Below are 12871 nucleotides of genomic sequence, written 5' to 3' on the forward strand. Positions count from 1 at the left end.
TCACCCTGTCTCACGAGGCTGAGTGCAGTGACGCAATCTCGGCTCACTGCAACCTCCACCTCCCGGGTTCAAGCAATTTTCCTGCCTCAGCAAGGCGTGGTGGTGCACGCCTATAATTCCGACTGAGGCAGCAGTTACAGGAATTACAGGAGTCGCTGGAAATTACAGGTATGCACCACCGCACCCTGCTATTTTTTTTTTTTTTTTTAATTTTTAGTAGATACAGAGTTTTGCCATGTTGGTCAGGCTGGTCTTGAACTCTTGACCTCAGGTAATCCATCCATCTCGGCCTCCCAAAGTGCTGAGATTACAGGGGTGAGCCACCGTGCCCAGCCTGGACTTCTGATTTCTGTGGTAGCATGCCAGATTTCCAGACTGAGCTGCCCTCTGGAAAGAAAGAATATGTGGGATAAAATAGAAATAAACTCTTTAAAAGCATCAATAAACTGACTGGAAAGTAACTACTAGGCTAGAACCTAAGGGGACGTAGGAACCCAGAGAAGTAGTACAACCTCAAAGCATCAGGGCTGCTTTCTCCCTGCACACTGTGGCCATGGTGGGCAAGCTTGGGCTTTAGGCTTTACCAGCCTGTTCAACAAGGAAACAGAAGCCAGAACTGGGGCCCAGCCAAGATACAGAGAACCGATCAAAAAACCTTCCCACCGTGAGGCCTGCACTCTCAGGGTTAGGATGGCTCGTAGTAAACCCACACTCCGCATGCGTGCACTCACACCCAGGAGGCACAGGTTCTCTCCACAACTAGAAAGGCAGGGAGAAAAGGAAAGGGAACACCTCATGCCTAGACCCTGGCCCTAGGTGAATTGGCAGCCTAGATTCACGGGAAACTCAAGCTAAGAATGTGGTATAGGGCGGCCCCAGATGGACCCAACCCATTTGACAGGAACAAGATCAATAAATATTAGCAACCGCCACCACCGTCACTGTCATCACTCCCTCCACCATCACCCCCACCCCACCCTGCAGCCCTCTGCTCTCCCCTCCACCCTCCCCGTTTCCTCCCAGTTCCTGCAGGCCACCAGGTGTCCTGCCCTGGGCCTCTCCATGGGCTCCACATTCTCTCTGTGCCTGGCTAACTCCCCCTCACCCTCCTGACCTCAGCTCCAGGAGCATTTTCCCAGGGAAGCTTGCTCTGACTCAAGTCTAAACCAGGTCCTTTTGTCAACAGACCTTTATAAGCCTGTGTTCCTTGCTTTCAGAGTGCTTAAATCAGTTCTGAATTATACATTTGTAAGTAGGATTATTTGATTAACATCTCTGTTCCTCACTCAGGAGACCATAAATTCCCTAAAAGCAAGAAATGTACTTGGTAATATTCATCATAAATTCCAGTGCAGAACGCATAAAAAGTACTCAAAATCATTTTCGAATGGATGAATTGCAAAGGCTCAGGAGACATAGGGTTTCTTCTAACTTTGCCACTTACCTTGTGCCCCTTGCCAGGCACTGAGCTTTCTGCATTTTAGTTATCCCTCTTGTATAATGGAATAGTAAGACCTACCCCAAGTACCTAGCAGGGTTCTTATAACATCCGACTGAAACCTGGCTGGGTGCAGTAGCTCATGCCTGTAATCTCAGCACTTTGGGAGGCCGAGGCAGGCCGATCTCTTGAGGCCAGGAGTTTGAGACCAGCCTGGCCAACATAGCCAAACTCCCTCTGTACTAAAAATGCAAAAATTGGCCAGGCATGGTGGTGCATGCCTGTAATCCCAGCTACTACTTGGGAGGCTGAGGCACAAGAATCCCTTGAATCTGGGAGGCAAAGGTTGTAGTGAGCTGAAATCATGCCCCTACACTCCAGTGTAGGTGACAGAGCAAGACTCTGTCTCAAAAAAAAAAAAAAAAAAAACCAACTGAAACCCAATATATTAAAAATGTAAGGAATTTTATGATAGGTTGGTAGCTGAATTGATATCAAATTGTACCATATGGCAAACCCTTATTGAGTACTTACTATAAGTCAGGCACTTTGCAAAGTGCTTCAAATGCATTATCTCATTTAATCCTTATTTTAAAAACTAAAGATGTTTTTGTCTGCATTCTACACACGAAGAAACCGAAGCCCTAAAATCTCAGGAAACTTGCTTTGACTCCAATGAAGAAATTTGGGGCCAGGCATCATGGCTCTCACCTGGAATCCCAGCATTTTGGGAGACCAAGGCAGGAGTTCAAGACCAGCCTTGGCAACATAGTGAGACCTCATCTCTACAAAAAAAAATAAAAATTAGCTAGGAATGGGGGCGTGCACCTGTAGTCCTAGCTACTCAGGAGACTGAGGCGGGAGGATTTCTTGGGCCCAGGAGGTCAAGGTTGCAATGAGCCATGATGGCACCACTGCACTCCAACCTGGGTGACAGAGAGAGACCTTGTCTCAATACAAAATAATAAATAAATAATGATCTTTTGGCCAGGCACTGGCACAGTGGCTTACATCTGTGATCCCAGCACTTTGGGCGGTCAAGGCAGAAGGAGCACTTGAGCCCAGGAGTTTGAGACCAGCCTGGGCAACATAGCAAGGCTCTGTCTCTATTTTTATAATAAAAGATAAATAAATAAACAACACTTTTTTAACTTTAAGGTTTAAAAATTTTGCCACTGCCTCCAGATCCAAATGTATTGTTTCCAAAGTTTTTAAATAGAGCTGCACTTTGACTGCACTTCTAGTTTTGAATAGAACTATTTCAGTCTACTGTGGACTCAGTTTACAATTACCATTTTGCTCTTGGAAAGTCTTCATATGTTCAGTGCAAAGCAGTTTTCAATTTCAATCACCCACGGAGCAGGAAATCCCTCTGTGTTCAGTGCCTAGCCTAGTGATGTGTCGTGCAGGCATGCCCTCAACATGCCTTTGGATGGTAGAGAAGAGTGACAATTACAAGGGTTTTCACTATGTTTCTGTAACCCTAAGATTCATCATCGTAAGCAAGAAAAATCAAAACAGAAAGAGCATGATGATGATTTTGTGAACATCTGACTAGGTTATGAGTGGGTAGCTATTTTATTTTGAATATGTACATGCTAAGTTTCCTTTCTGCCAAGAAGCATTTTTAACTCCTATCTGAAGTTCAAGGAAATCAAAATTCACACACACATAGACACACACACAACCATCTCAGCGTACTTTCGCCAAAGAGAATGAACAGAGCAGACAAATCAATCTGACAGGTAATTTACCATTGTGGTTTGATTTCATCAGTCTAGCCACAATGCATTATGAACCAGGAAAATTAGACAAGTCAGGAGGATGATAGTATCAGTGTTTAATGTTTATTTTCCATTACCTGGCAGCACAATTATTCTCAGTAAAATATATCCATTCTCTCAGAGAAAAGCTTTAAGCAGTGGAGCTAATAAAAATTGTACTATTAAAGTTTAAAGCAGACTCAGCAACTTGGAGAAAGAGATAGTGTGTCTTTTATTGATGATTGGTGTGACAACTAGAACTCCCGGCAGATTTATCATGGCGTTCAGGTGAATTGAAGGGAAACGGCATCCTCTGGACAAACAACTGCTATATTCACTAAACAAAAGATTTTTTCTCCTTCCCTTGAGAATGTCCTGCAAAAGGTAGTCATTTTAAACTGGGTTGACAGTTCTGTGTTGGTGATTCCAACCCAAAACAATGTAGGACAAAGTCACTAAAAATCTCACGTCAATATGGGATGGGTCAATCAATGTTCCACATAAGCTGACGCCCAAAACCCAGGTATAAGTTCATCCAAAGGTGACTGGGACAGTGGAGTTTTTGAACATAGACAAGTTGTTTGAGACAGGTCTCAAATACAAATATTTCTTTCATATGGGGACAATTTCTTCCCAATGATCTGGAAGAATAGGGCAATACAACCCTGAAAAAAAATGTTAGATTTCTTACTCGTCAAATGTGATTTAAATGTTTCTACTTTTACCACTGTCTCCCCTGTAACCAGCTACCAAAGAAATCAGCTTTTTGGTTTTGGGGGATGGGGAGTGAAGGTTTTTTAGTCTGTTTGCTTGTTTGTTTGTCTTATTTTTGAGACAGCGTTTTGCTCTGTCGCCCAGGCTGGAGTGTAGTGGCAAAATCTCAGCTCACTGCAGCCTCGAACTCCTGGGCTCCCGAGTAGCTGGGACTCCAGGTGCGTGACACCACGCCTAGCTGATTTTTTATTTTTATAGGGACAGGGTCATGCTGTGTCGCCCAGGATGGCCTTGAACTCCTGGGCTCAAGCAATTCTCACACATCTGCTTCCCAAGGTGCTGGGATTACAGGTGTGAGCCACTGAGTCCAGTTGCTTCTGTTTTAAGATGGTGTTTCCTTAGAAGCAAAAAGATCAATGCCAGAAGTGACTAAAATGCAGTTTCTAGGGCCTTATAAGTTTAATCCTAGCTCATTCCACCATAGAGAAAAATCAATAATAATAATAGAAGTATCAATAATAATAAAGCTGTAGTGAGGGATACAGTCTACAGAAAACAAAGCACTTGCTGAATTTTTCTATCTTTTCATTCTACACTATTGTCAATAACACTCACTGAACAACATTTCATTTCTCATCACACTCAGAGTCAGGGAAACAATTTAGCTGAACCTAATGCCTAACTATTCCAAATTCTCAAAAAGTATAACTATACATTTATATATCATATTCATCCCCAGGGCATCTCAGAGACAAAGTATCTCTCAGATCCTAGAGCAGCTGTCTGATGGTCAGACCACCAGTCAAGTCAGACAACCTGGAACCATGTCAAGAAGTAGCTTCCCTGGAGACTAGAAGAGGAAGGCGGGAAGAAGGAGGAGGGAAAAGGTGGTAAAACTATCAGGTACCATGCTCACTACCTGGGTGATGGGATCATCCATACCCCAAACCTCAGCATTACACAATATATCCAGTTAACAAACCTGCACGTGTACACTCTGAATCTAAAATAAAAGTTGAAAATTGATAAGTAAATCCATTGCTGTGAATTCAGGCTTGTGGAATTTTTACATTTAGTTGCATTGAGTTCAGATAATAATCAATGCTGTATTCCACTAATTTGACCCTCTGCTGCCTGAATATAAATGAATCAAACACAAGCAGAATGTTCACTATTCTGCTTCTTGTAGCACTTGGGCAGGAGCCAACAGGGCATGTCCCCGTGTATGCCACAGCTTCCTGTAGCCCTGAGCATAAATAACAAGTCTTATTTATTGGTTGTATCACCAGCAACAAAGCCTGGGCTAAGGCACCAATGACCCTGGATGAGAACAAAACCTGTAGGAGAATCTGATCTGTAGGTGATCCAAAATTCACATGAAAAAATGAACAAATAAATCAAGAAAGTTATTAAAAGGATAAGTAATGGGGGAGGAAGAAAGACAAGTTCTACAAGCTAGTAAAATATTCCATGAAGTCTCAAAAAATGGTATAACATGAGCACACGGATTATAAACCAATGGTATAAACAGCAAGCTCAAAGATGAACCAACATATGGAAATCCAGTATGTGATAAAAGTGTCATCACAAGCCGGTGTGGCAAAGATGACTTTTAAGTTGGGATAACTGGGTAGAACGGATATTTTATATATTTAGAAACACAAAGTGGAAAATGAAATCATAAGAAAACAGAAAAAATTCCTTTTTATCCTTGGAGTGAGGGAAGATCTAACCACAAGTCAAGATCCAGGCACTTTTTTTAAAGAAAAGAATAATATATTCAACTATATAAAAATAAAAAATGTTTGTATGACAAAAAGAAAAAATAGACAAATGACGAAGTGGCAAAAAAAAAAATCAACAACTTACATCATGAACCAACAGTACTCAAACCTTTTGGTCTCAGGAACACTTTGCACTCTTAAAAATTATTGAGGGTTTCAAAAGTTGTGTTTATGCAGATTTTATCTATTGCTATTTACCGTATTAGAAATTAAAAATGGAAAAACTTTGAAAATATGTATTAATTGAAAATAAACCTATTTCACATTAATATAAATATTTTATGAAAATAGCTGTTTTTTAAAACAAAATGTAGCTATTATTTTATACACTTTGTAAATTTCTTTAATATCTGCATTAATAGAAGATAGCAAGATTCTCATAGCTGTTTCCACATTCAAGCTGTTGCTTTGATAAAAGAACACAGGGGAATATCCAGCTTCACACATATATGTAATTGGAAAAGGGAGGAATATTTTAATCACCTTTTTAGATAATTATAGATATTTTTTCATAACAATAAAATATGACAAGTGGAATCTGAAACCGTATCTATGAACTTTTCATGCTTTATTAAATTATAACCCACTATTCTATCTTGCAATTTGAATGGCTCTTTTATCAATCATGTTTTTGTAATATCATGCACCCATTGCTCTCCTTTAATACGAATTGGTTCACTGCATTGTGTTGAGCTTCCAAAGGTTGACACATCTCATTATACAACATTTAAAAAATCAGATTTGTTAATATTTCCACTAATCTCATCCCAACCGGCCTTGAATACTGAGAAGCTGTTCAGCTCATGGTGGTGAATACAAGTTTTTAAAATTCTGGTTTTCTCTTGAAAGCCTGAATTTTGCCATCAACAGGTACTCCTGGTCCTTTCCCTTAAGGTGAGAGGATCACTTCATTTGTTTTTGAGAAAGCATCTGCCAGATATCGGAGTCTGAGTAACCAGAGATTGACAGTAATTCTTTCGAATAAAAAATGATCTTCCATGAAAAAGTAGCTAGTTCAGTTTGTGACTCAAAAAGTGACTTCTGGCCGGGTCCGGTGGCTCACACCTGTAATCCCAGCACTTTGGGAAGCCGAGGTGGGAGGATGGCTTGAGCCCAGGAGTTCGACATCTGCCTGGGCAACATGGCCAACTCCCATCTCTATAAAAAATACAAAAATTAGCTGAGTATGGTGGCACACGCCTGTAGTCCCGGCTATTCAGGAGGCTGAGGCAGGAGGATCGTGTGAGCCAGGGAGACAGACGCTGCAGTGAGCTGAGATCATGCTACTGCATTCCAGCCTGGGTGACAGAGCAAGATTCCTTCTAAAAAAAAATGACTTCCTCAAGATAACCATCATGCTACGGTAAAAATGTTTTATGTGGCCAGGCATGGTGGCTCACACCTATAATCCCAGCACTTTGGGAGGCTGAGGTGGGTGGATCACGAGGTCAGGAATTTGAGACCAGCCTGACCAATATCATGAAACCCCGTGTCTACTAAAAATACAAAAATTAGCCAGGCATGGTGGCACGCACCTGAAATCCCAGCTACTTGGGAGGCTGAGGCAGGAAAATCGTTTGAACCCGGGAGGTGAAAGTTGTGGTGAGCTGAGATTGTGACACTGCACTCCAGCCTGGGCGACAGAGCAAGACTCTGTGGAAAGAAAGAAAGAGAGAGAGAGAGAGAGAGGGAGGGAGGGAGGAAGGGAGGGAGGAAGGAAGGAAGGAAGGAAGGAAAATTTCATGTGCACTTCATATTTCAACACACAAGTAAAAATTGGAGAAAACTAAAAATGTATTGCTTCATTATTGACATTTTTAAATGAAATTGCCTTTTTTTTCTTCAAGTGTGTGAAGAATACAATGGTATTAGTTTGATGCCATTTCCTTGATTCATGAGGTTAACATCACTAATAAGGAAAAATCTCACATCATATGTCTTCTGATGTGCTAGGCTGAGAAGATACAACCTGCATTTCACCTGAATCTTATCAGATAGGACTGACTTGGGTTGTGGGATATTCTGCAAAAGAAATGACCTGAGCTCTTCATGAAAGTCAAGTCACGAAAGACCAAAAAGTGGGGAGAAAAAAGACTAAAGAAACCACATATATTCAAAGAGACTGAAAAGACATGAAAATGTAATGCACAATCCTGAATTGGAGCCTTTAAAAAATTAAATTAGTAGAAGGGAAATTTTGGAAACATTTGGTTTGAATTAAGACTCTACATAGTAGTATTGTAGTGTATCAAGTTAAATTTTCTGATTTTTATCATTGTCTACAGATATGCAACTAAGTATGTTTTTGAAAGAAATACATTCTGAAATGTGAAACATATAGCACATATAAGAGAAATGAGAGAATGACAAAGTGGTCACCTGGAACAGGGTGAAAGATATATGGAAGTTCTTTGCACTATTCTTGAAATTTTTCTGTAAGTTTGAAATCATTTCGAAATAAAATTTTTTAAAGAAAAGAGGGAAAAAAATACCAATTTGCTTATATTTGTATAACTACTGAAGTGATGACAAGGATAGCATGGTGACCTGGAGTGGGACATGGAGTGAATGAGGACAGGGTGGGAGTGAAATTTATCATGTATTATATATCTTTTAATATCATTTTGACTTTTAAACTTAGTATAACTAATTCAATTTTTTTTTTTTTTTTTGAGACAGGGTCTCACTGTGTCATCCAGGCTGGAGTACAGTGGTGCAGCCACTGCAGCTGTGAGTTCCTGGGCTCAAACCATCCTTCAACCTCAGCCTCAGCCTCTTGTGTAGCTGGGACCACAGGCACGGGCCACTGCGATAGGGGTCTTAATGTGTTGCCCAGGCTGGTCTTCAACTCTTGGTCTCAAGTGATTCTTCTGCCTTGGCCTCCCAAAGAGCTAGGAATACAGGCATGAGCCACCATGTCCAGTCTAAATTAAATCTTAAATCATAATCCCTATATTAGTCTGGCCTCCTATAGGTAATTAGATTCAATGCTTACTGCCATTTTTGATTGTTTGTTTTTCTCATTAATCTCCTGGTTATCTGAGTTTATCTTCTAGCAGTATTCAGAAGTAATCACTAGGCTAACTTTTGACACTGGTCTTGATTGCTGTTTTTGAAATTTTGAAATGGAATGTATGACCTCTGTCTTGAGTCTTTCATTCAACATTGTTTGTGAGATTCATATAGATAATACATGTCAATAGTTAATTGACTTCCATTACTGAAAATCAGGAATATATTTAGATAATTAGTAATATGTGTAGATGTTTTTCTAGTCTTTATTCTGTTCAATTGTTCTGTCTATATCTTTATATTAATATTACATTACTGTAGCTTTAGAGCAGGGCATCCAATCTTTTGGCTTCCCTGGGCTACATTGGAAGAACAATGGGCCACACATAAAATACACTAACACTAACAATAGCTGATGAGCTGATAATAATAATAATCACAAAAAAAAAAAACCCTTGTAATGTTTTAAGAAAGTTTACAAATTTCTGTCGGGCTGCATTCAAAGCCGTCCTGGGCCGCATGGAGCCGGTGGACTGTGGATTGGACTAGCACCCTTTAGAGTCAGTTTGATATCTGGTAATAGAAGTTTTCAAACTTTGCTCTCCTTCAACATAGTTTTGACTATTCAAAGTTCTTTTTGATGCCATATACATTTTAGGATCAGCCTTGACCATTTCCAGAAACGAATCTGCCAGGGTTTTAATTGGGATTGCATTGAATTTATAAATTAATGTTGTGGAGAACGGAGACTTCTAATATATAAGCAAGGTATACCTTTCCATAGGTTTTCTTTAACTTCTCCCTAGAATGTTTTGTAGTTTGCTGTGTAAGGCCTTGCACATCTTTGTTATACTTAATTCTGCATATGTGATGTTTTTGATGCTATGGTAATAGATCACTTTTAAGTTTTATATTCTAACAGTTTATTGCTGACATTAAAAGTACAATTGATTTTTATATTGCTTTTGTACTCACTTGACCTTACTAAATTCATGAATTCTATTAGTTTATTGTATGTTTTTTTTTTTTTGTAAAAAAAAAAAATGACAGTTTCATATCTTGGTTTTGGATCATTACACCTTTAATTTTATTCTTGCATATTGCACTGTCTAGGACTTCCGGTAAAGTGTTGAGTTGTCATGGTGACTGAGCCTTGTCTCATTCTCAATCTTAGGAACAGCTTTCAAAATTTAAACATTAAGTATGATGTTTGCTGCAAATTTTTGAAGCATTCTATGTCAGATTAGGAAGTTCCATTTGCTAAGAGTTTTTATTATGTATGGTGTTTAATTGTATTAACTGTTATTTTTGTATCTACTAAGATGATCTTGTGATTTTTCCCTTTAGTTAGTTATGTTAATGTGGTAAGTTGTATTGATTGGTTTGGTTTTCAACTATTAAACCAAAACTTGTATTTCTGAAATAAATCTAGCTTGATCATGGTGCACTATGCTTCTTATAAATAATAAGATATGATTTGCTAATATTTTGTTTAGAATTGCACCAATATTTATGAGAGAGACGAGTCTATAATTTTCCTTTCTTGTCGTGTTCTTGTTAGGTATGAGGTTTTGCTGGCCTCAAAAAAATGAGCAAGAACTGTCCCCTCCTTTTTAATTCTCTGCAAATATGTGTATATAATTGTTATTTCTTCCCTAAATGTTTGGAAGAATTCACCAGTGAAGCCACCTGGGTCTGGACTTTTCTTTGCAAAAAGTTGTTTAATTATGAAGCTGATTTTTGTGATAAATATCATTCAGATTTTCTATTTCCTTTGTCAATCTTAGTATTTTTTTCTGTAATTTTTTCATTTTATTTAAATTTTCATATTTATTGGCATAACTATTTCCACAAAGTCCTCTTAGTACCTTTTAGATGTCTCTAGAGTTTATAATGATGTTCACTCCTGATTTTTTATTCTTAATATTTGTTATTTGTTATCTCTGTCTCCATCTCTCTCTGGCCATAGATTTATCAATTTTATTATTTTTTTCAAAGAATTATCTTTTGTCTTTAGCAATCCGTTATGTCGTATATCTATTTTCTATTCAGTTGTTTGTCTTTCACCCACGGGTTATTTAAAAGTTTTGTTGCCGAATTTCCAAGCCCATGTGATTTGTATAGTTATCTTTTTTATATCGATTTCTTGCTTAATTTCACCATAGACAACATACTGCATTCACGGAAATGTGTTGAAACTTCAATATCCAACATACAATCAGTTTGGGTAAATGTCTCATATGCACTTTAAGTGAAGGTGCATTCTAATATTGTTGCATTCAGCTTAATTTCATCTAATTTCATTTAAATTTCATGTACATATTTTTATGTTTGAACTTAGCATCTTACTATTTATTTTCCATTTTTCCTGCCTATCCTACATTATTCTTTCTCTCCCCACTATTTATTTCGCCTTCTTTCAAACTAGTGGCTTTTCAATGTTTCACTTTCCGTTACTATAGTTTCTTGGCTTTTATAATTACCCTAGAAACTACATGACTCTTGACTTATTAAATCTAATATAAACTAGTATTTTCCTTTCTTTTTTAAACCTTTAGGTTCAGGGGTACCTGTGCAGGTTTGTTACACATGTCAACTCCTATCATGGGGGTTTGTTGTACGGATTATTTCGTTACCCAGGTACTAAGCCTAGCCTAGTAGTTATTTTTTTCTGATCCTCTACCTCTTCCCACCCTCTACCCTCAGATAGGCCCCAGTGTGTGTTGTTCCCCTCTTTCTGTCCATGAGCTCTCATCATTTGGCTCCCACTTGTAAGTGAGAACATGTGGTATTTGGTTTTCTGTTCCTGTGTTAGTTTGCTAAGGATAATGGCCCCCAGCTCCATCCATGTTCCTGCAAAAGAAATGATCTTTCATTCGTATATATATATACCACATTTTCTTTAGCCAATCTGTCATTGATGGACATTTAGGTTAATTCCATATAAACATGACTTCCTAAACAATGCCAATACCTCAGAACATTTTGACTCTCTTTACTTGTCTCTCATCACTTGTATTATTGTAATGTATCGTAGCCATGTGAGAATACACACACACACACACACACACACACACACACACAGATGACCCACAATTCATCCTCATATATAGACCTTTTCATACTTTTCGTTTTTCCCCTTAATATCCACGCTTCCACCTGGGTTCATGTTTCTTTTGCCTAGGGAACTACATTTACTCTTTCATTTATCAAGAAACTTGTAACTGGCATTTAAATTGTATGCCAGGGAAAAAATTGCTAGTGGCAAATTCTCTCCATTTTTATTCTTCTGAAAATTGTCTTTTTTTTTTTTTTTTTGAGACGGAGTCTCGCTCTGTCGCCCAGGCCGGAGTGCAGTGGCCAGATCTCAGCTCACTGCAAGCTCCGCCTCCCGGGTTCACGCCATTCTCCTGCCTCAGCCTCCCAAGTAGCTGGGACTACAGGCGCCCGCCACCTCGCCCGGCTAGTTTTTTGTACTTTTCAGTAGAGACGGGGTTTCACCGTATTAACCAGGATGGTCTCGATCTCCTGACCTCGTGATTCGCCCGTCTCGGCCTCCCAAAGTGCTGGGATTACAGGCTTGAGCCACCGCGCCCGGCCGAAAATTGTCTTTTTTTTTCTTCCTCTGTGAAGGATATTACTGTTGAGTATAGATTCTAGATTGGCAGTTTAATTTCAACATTCTACAGTTTGTGTTTAAAAGTCAACCTTCTTGCTGCTCATTTAAAAGTAATATGTCCTGTTTTCTTCTGGCTATATTTTTGGGGAGTTTCCCTATGATGTGCCTAAGATGTGGTTTTGTCTTTATCTTGTTTTGGTTTGTAGAACTTCCTCAATCTATGCTTAATAATTTTTAAATCTATTTTGGAAAATTCTCAGCCATTATCTTTTCAAATAGTGCTTTTGTCATATTCTCTCTCACCTTTCCTGGAACTAACTCTGTATGTATGTTAATTTTTTATTTTTTATTTTTGCCATGTCACATATAACCCTTATGGTCATTTTTCTTTCTTTCCTTCCTTTTCTTTTTTTCTTTTTCTTTCTTCTTTCTTTCTTTCCTTCTTCCTTCCTTCCTTTCTTTCTCTTTCTTTTTCTTTCTTTCTTTCTTTCTCTTTCTTTCTTTTTCTTTCTTTCTTTCTTTCTCTTTCTTTCTCTCCTTC

General features: G+C 38.7%; 1 protein-coding gene across 1 annotated transcript in view; it reads right to left on the reverse strand.

Moving 5' to 3' along the window:
• Positions 1 to 227: 227 nt before the first annotated feature.
• Positions 228 to 12871, reverse strand: part of ARHGAP12 (Rho GTPase activating protein 12) — a 148739-nt gene continuing 136095 nt past the window's right edge. The window contains exon 20 of the mRNA XM_050805619.1: positions 228 to 387. Within this exon, the coding sequence (XP_050661576.1) occupies positions 243 to 387 (145 nt within the window). The 3' untranslated portion in view covers positions 228 to 242. The remainder of the gene's footprint in view (positions 388 to 12871) is intronic.

Source organism: Macaca thibetana, chromosome 9, assembly GCF_024542745.1.
Source record: "Macaca thibetana thibetana isolate TM-01 chromosome 9, ASM2454274v1, whole genome shotgun sequence".
NCBI lineage: Eukaryota > Metazoa > Chordata > Mammalia > Primates > Cercopithecidae > Macaca > Macaca thibetana.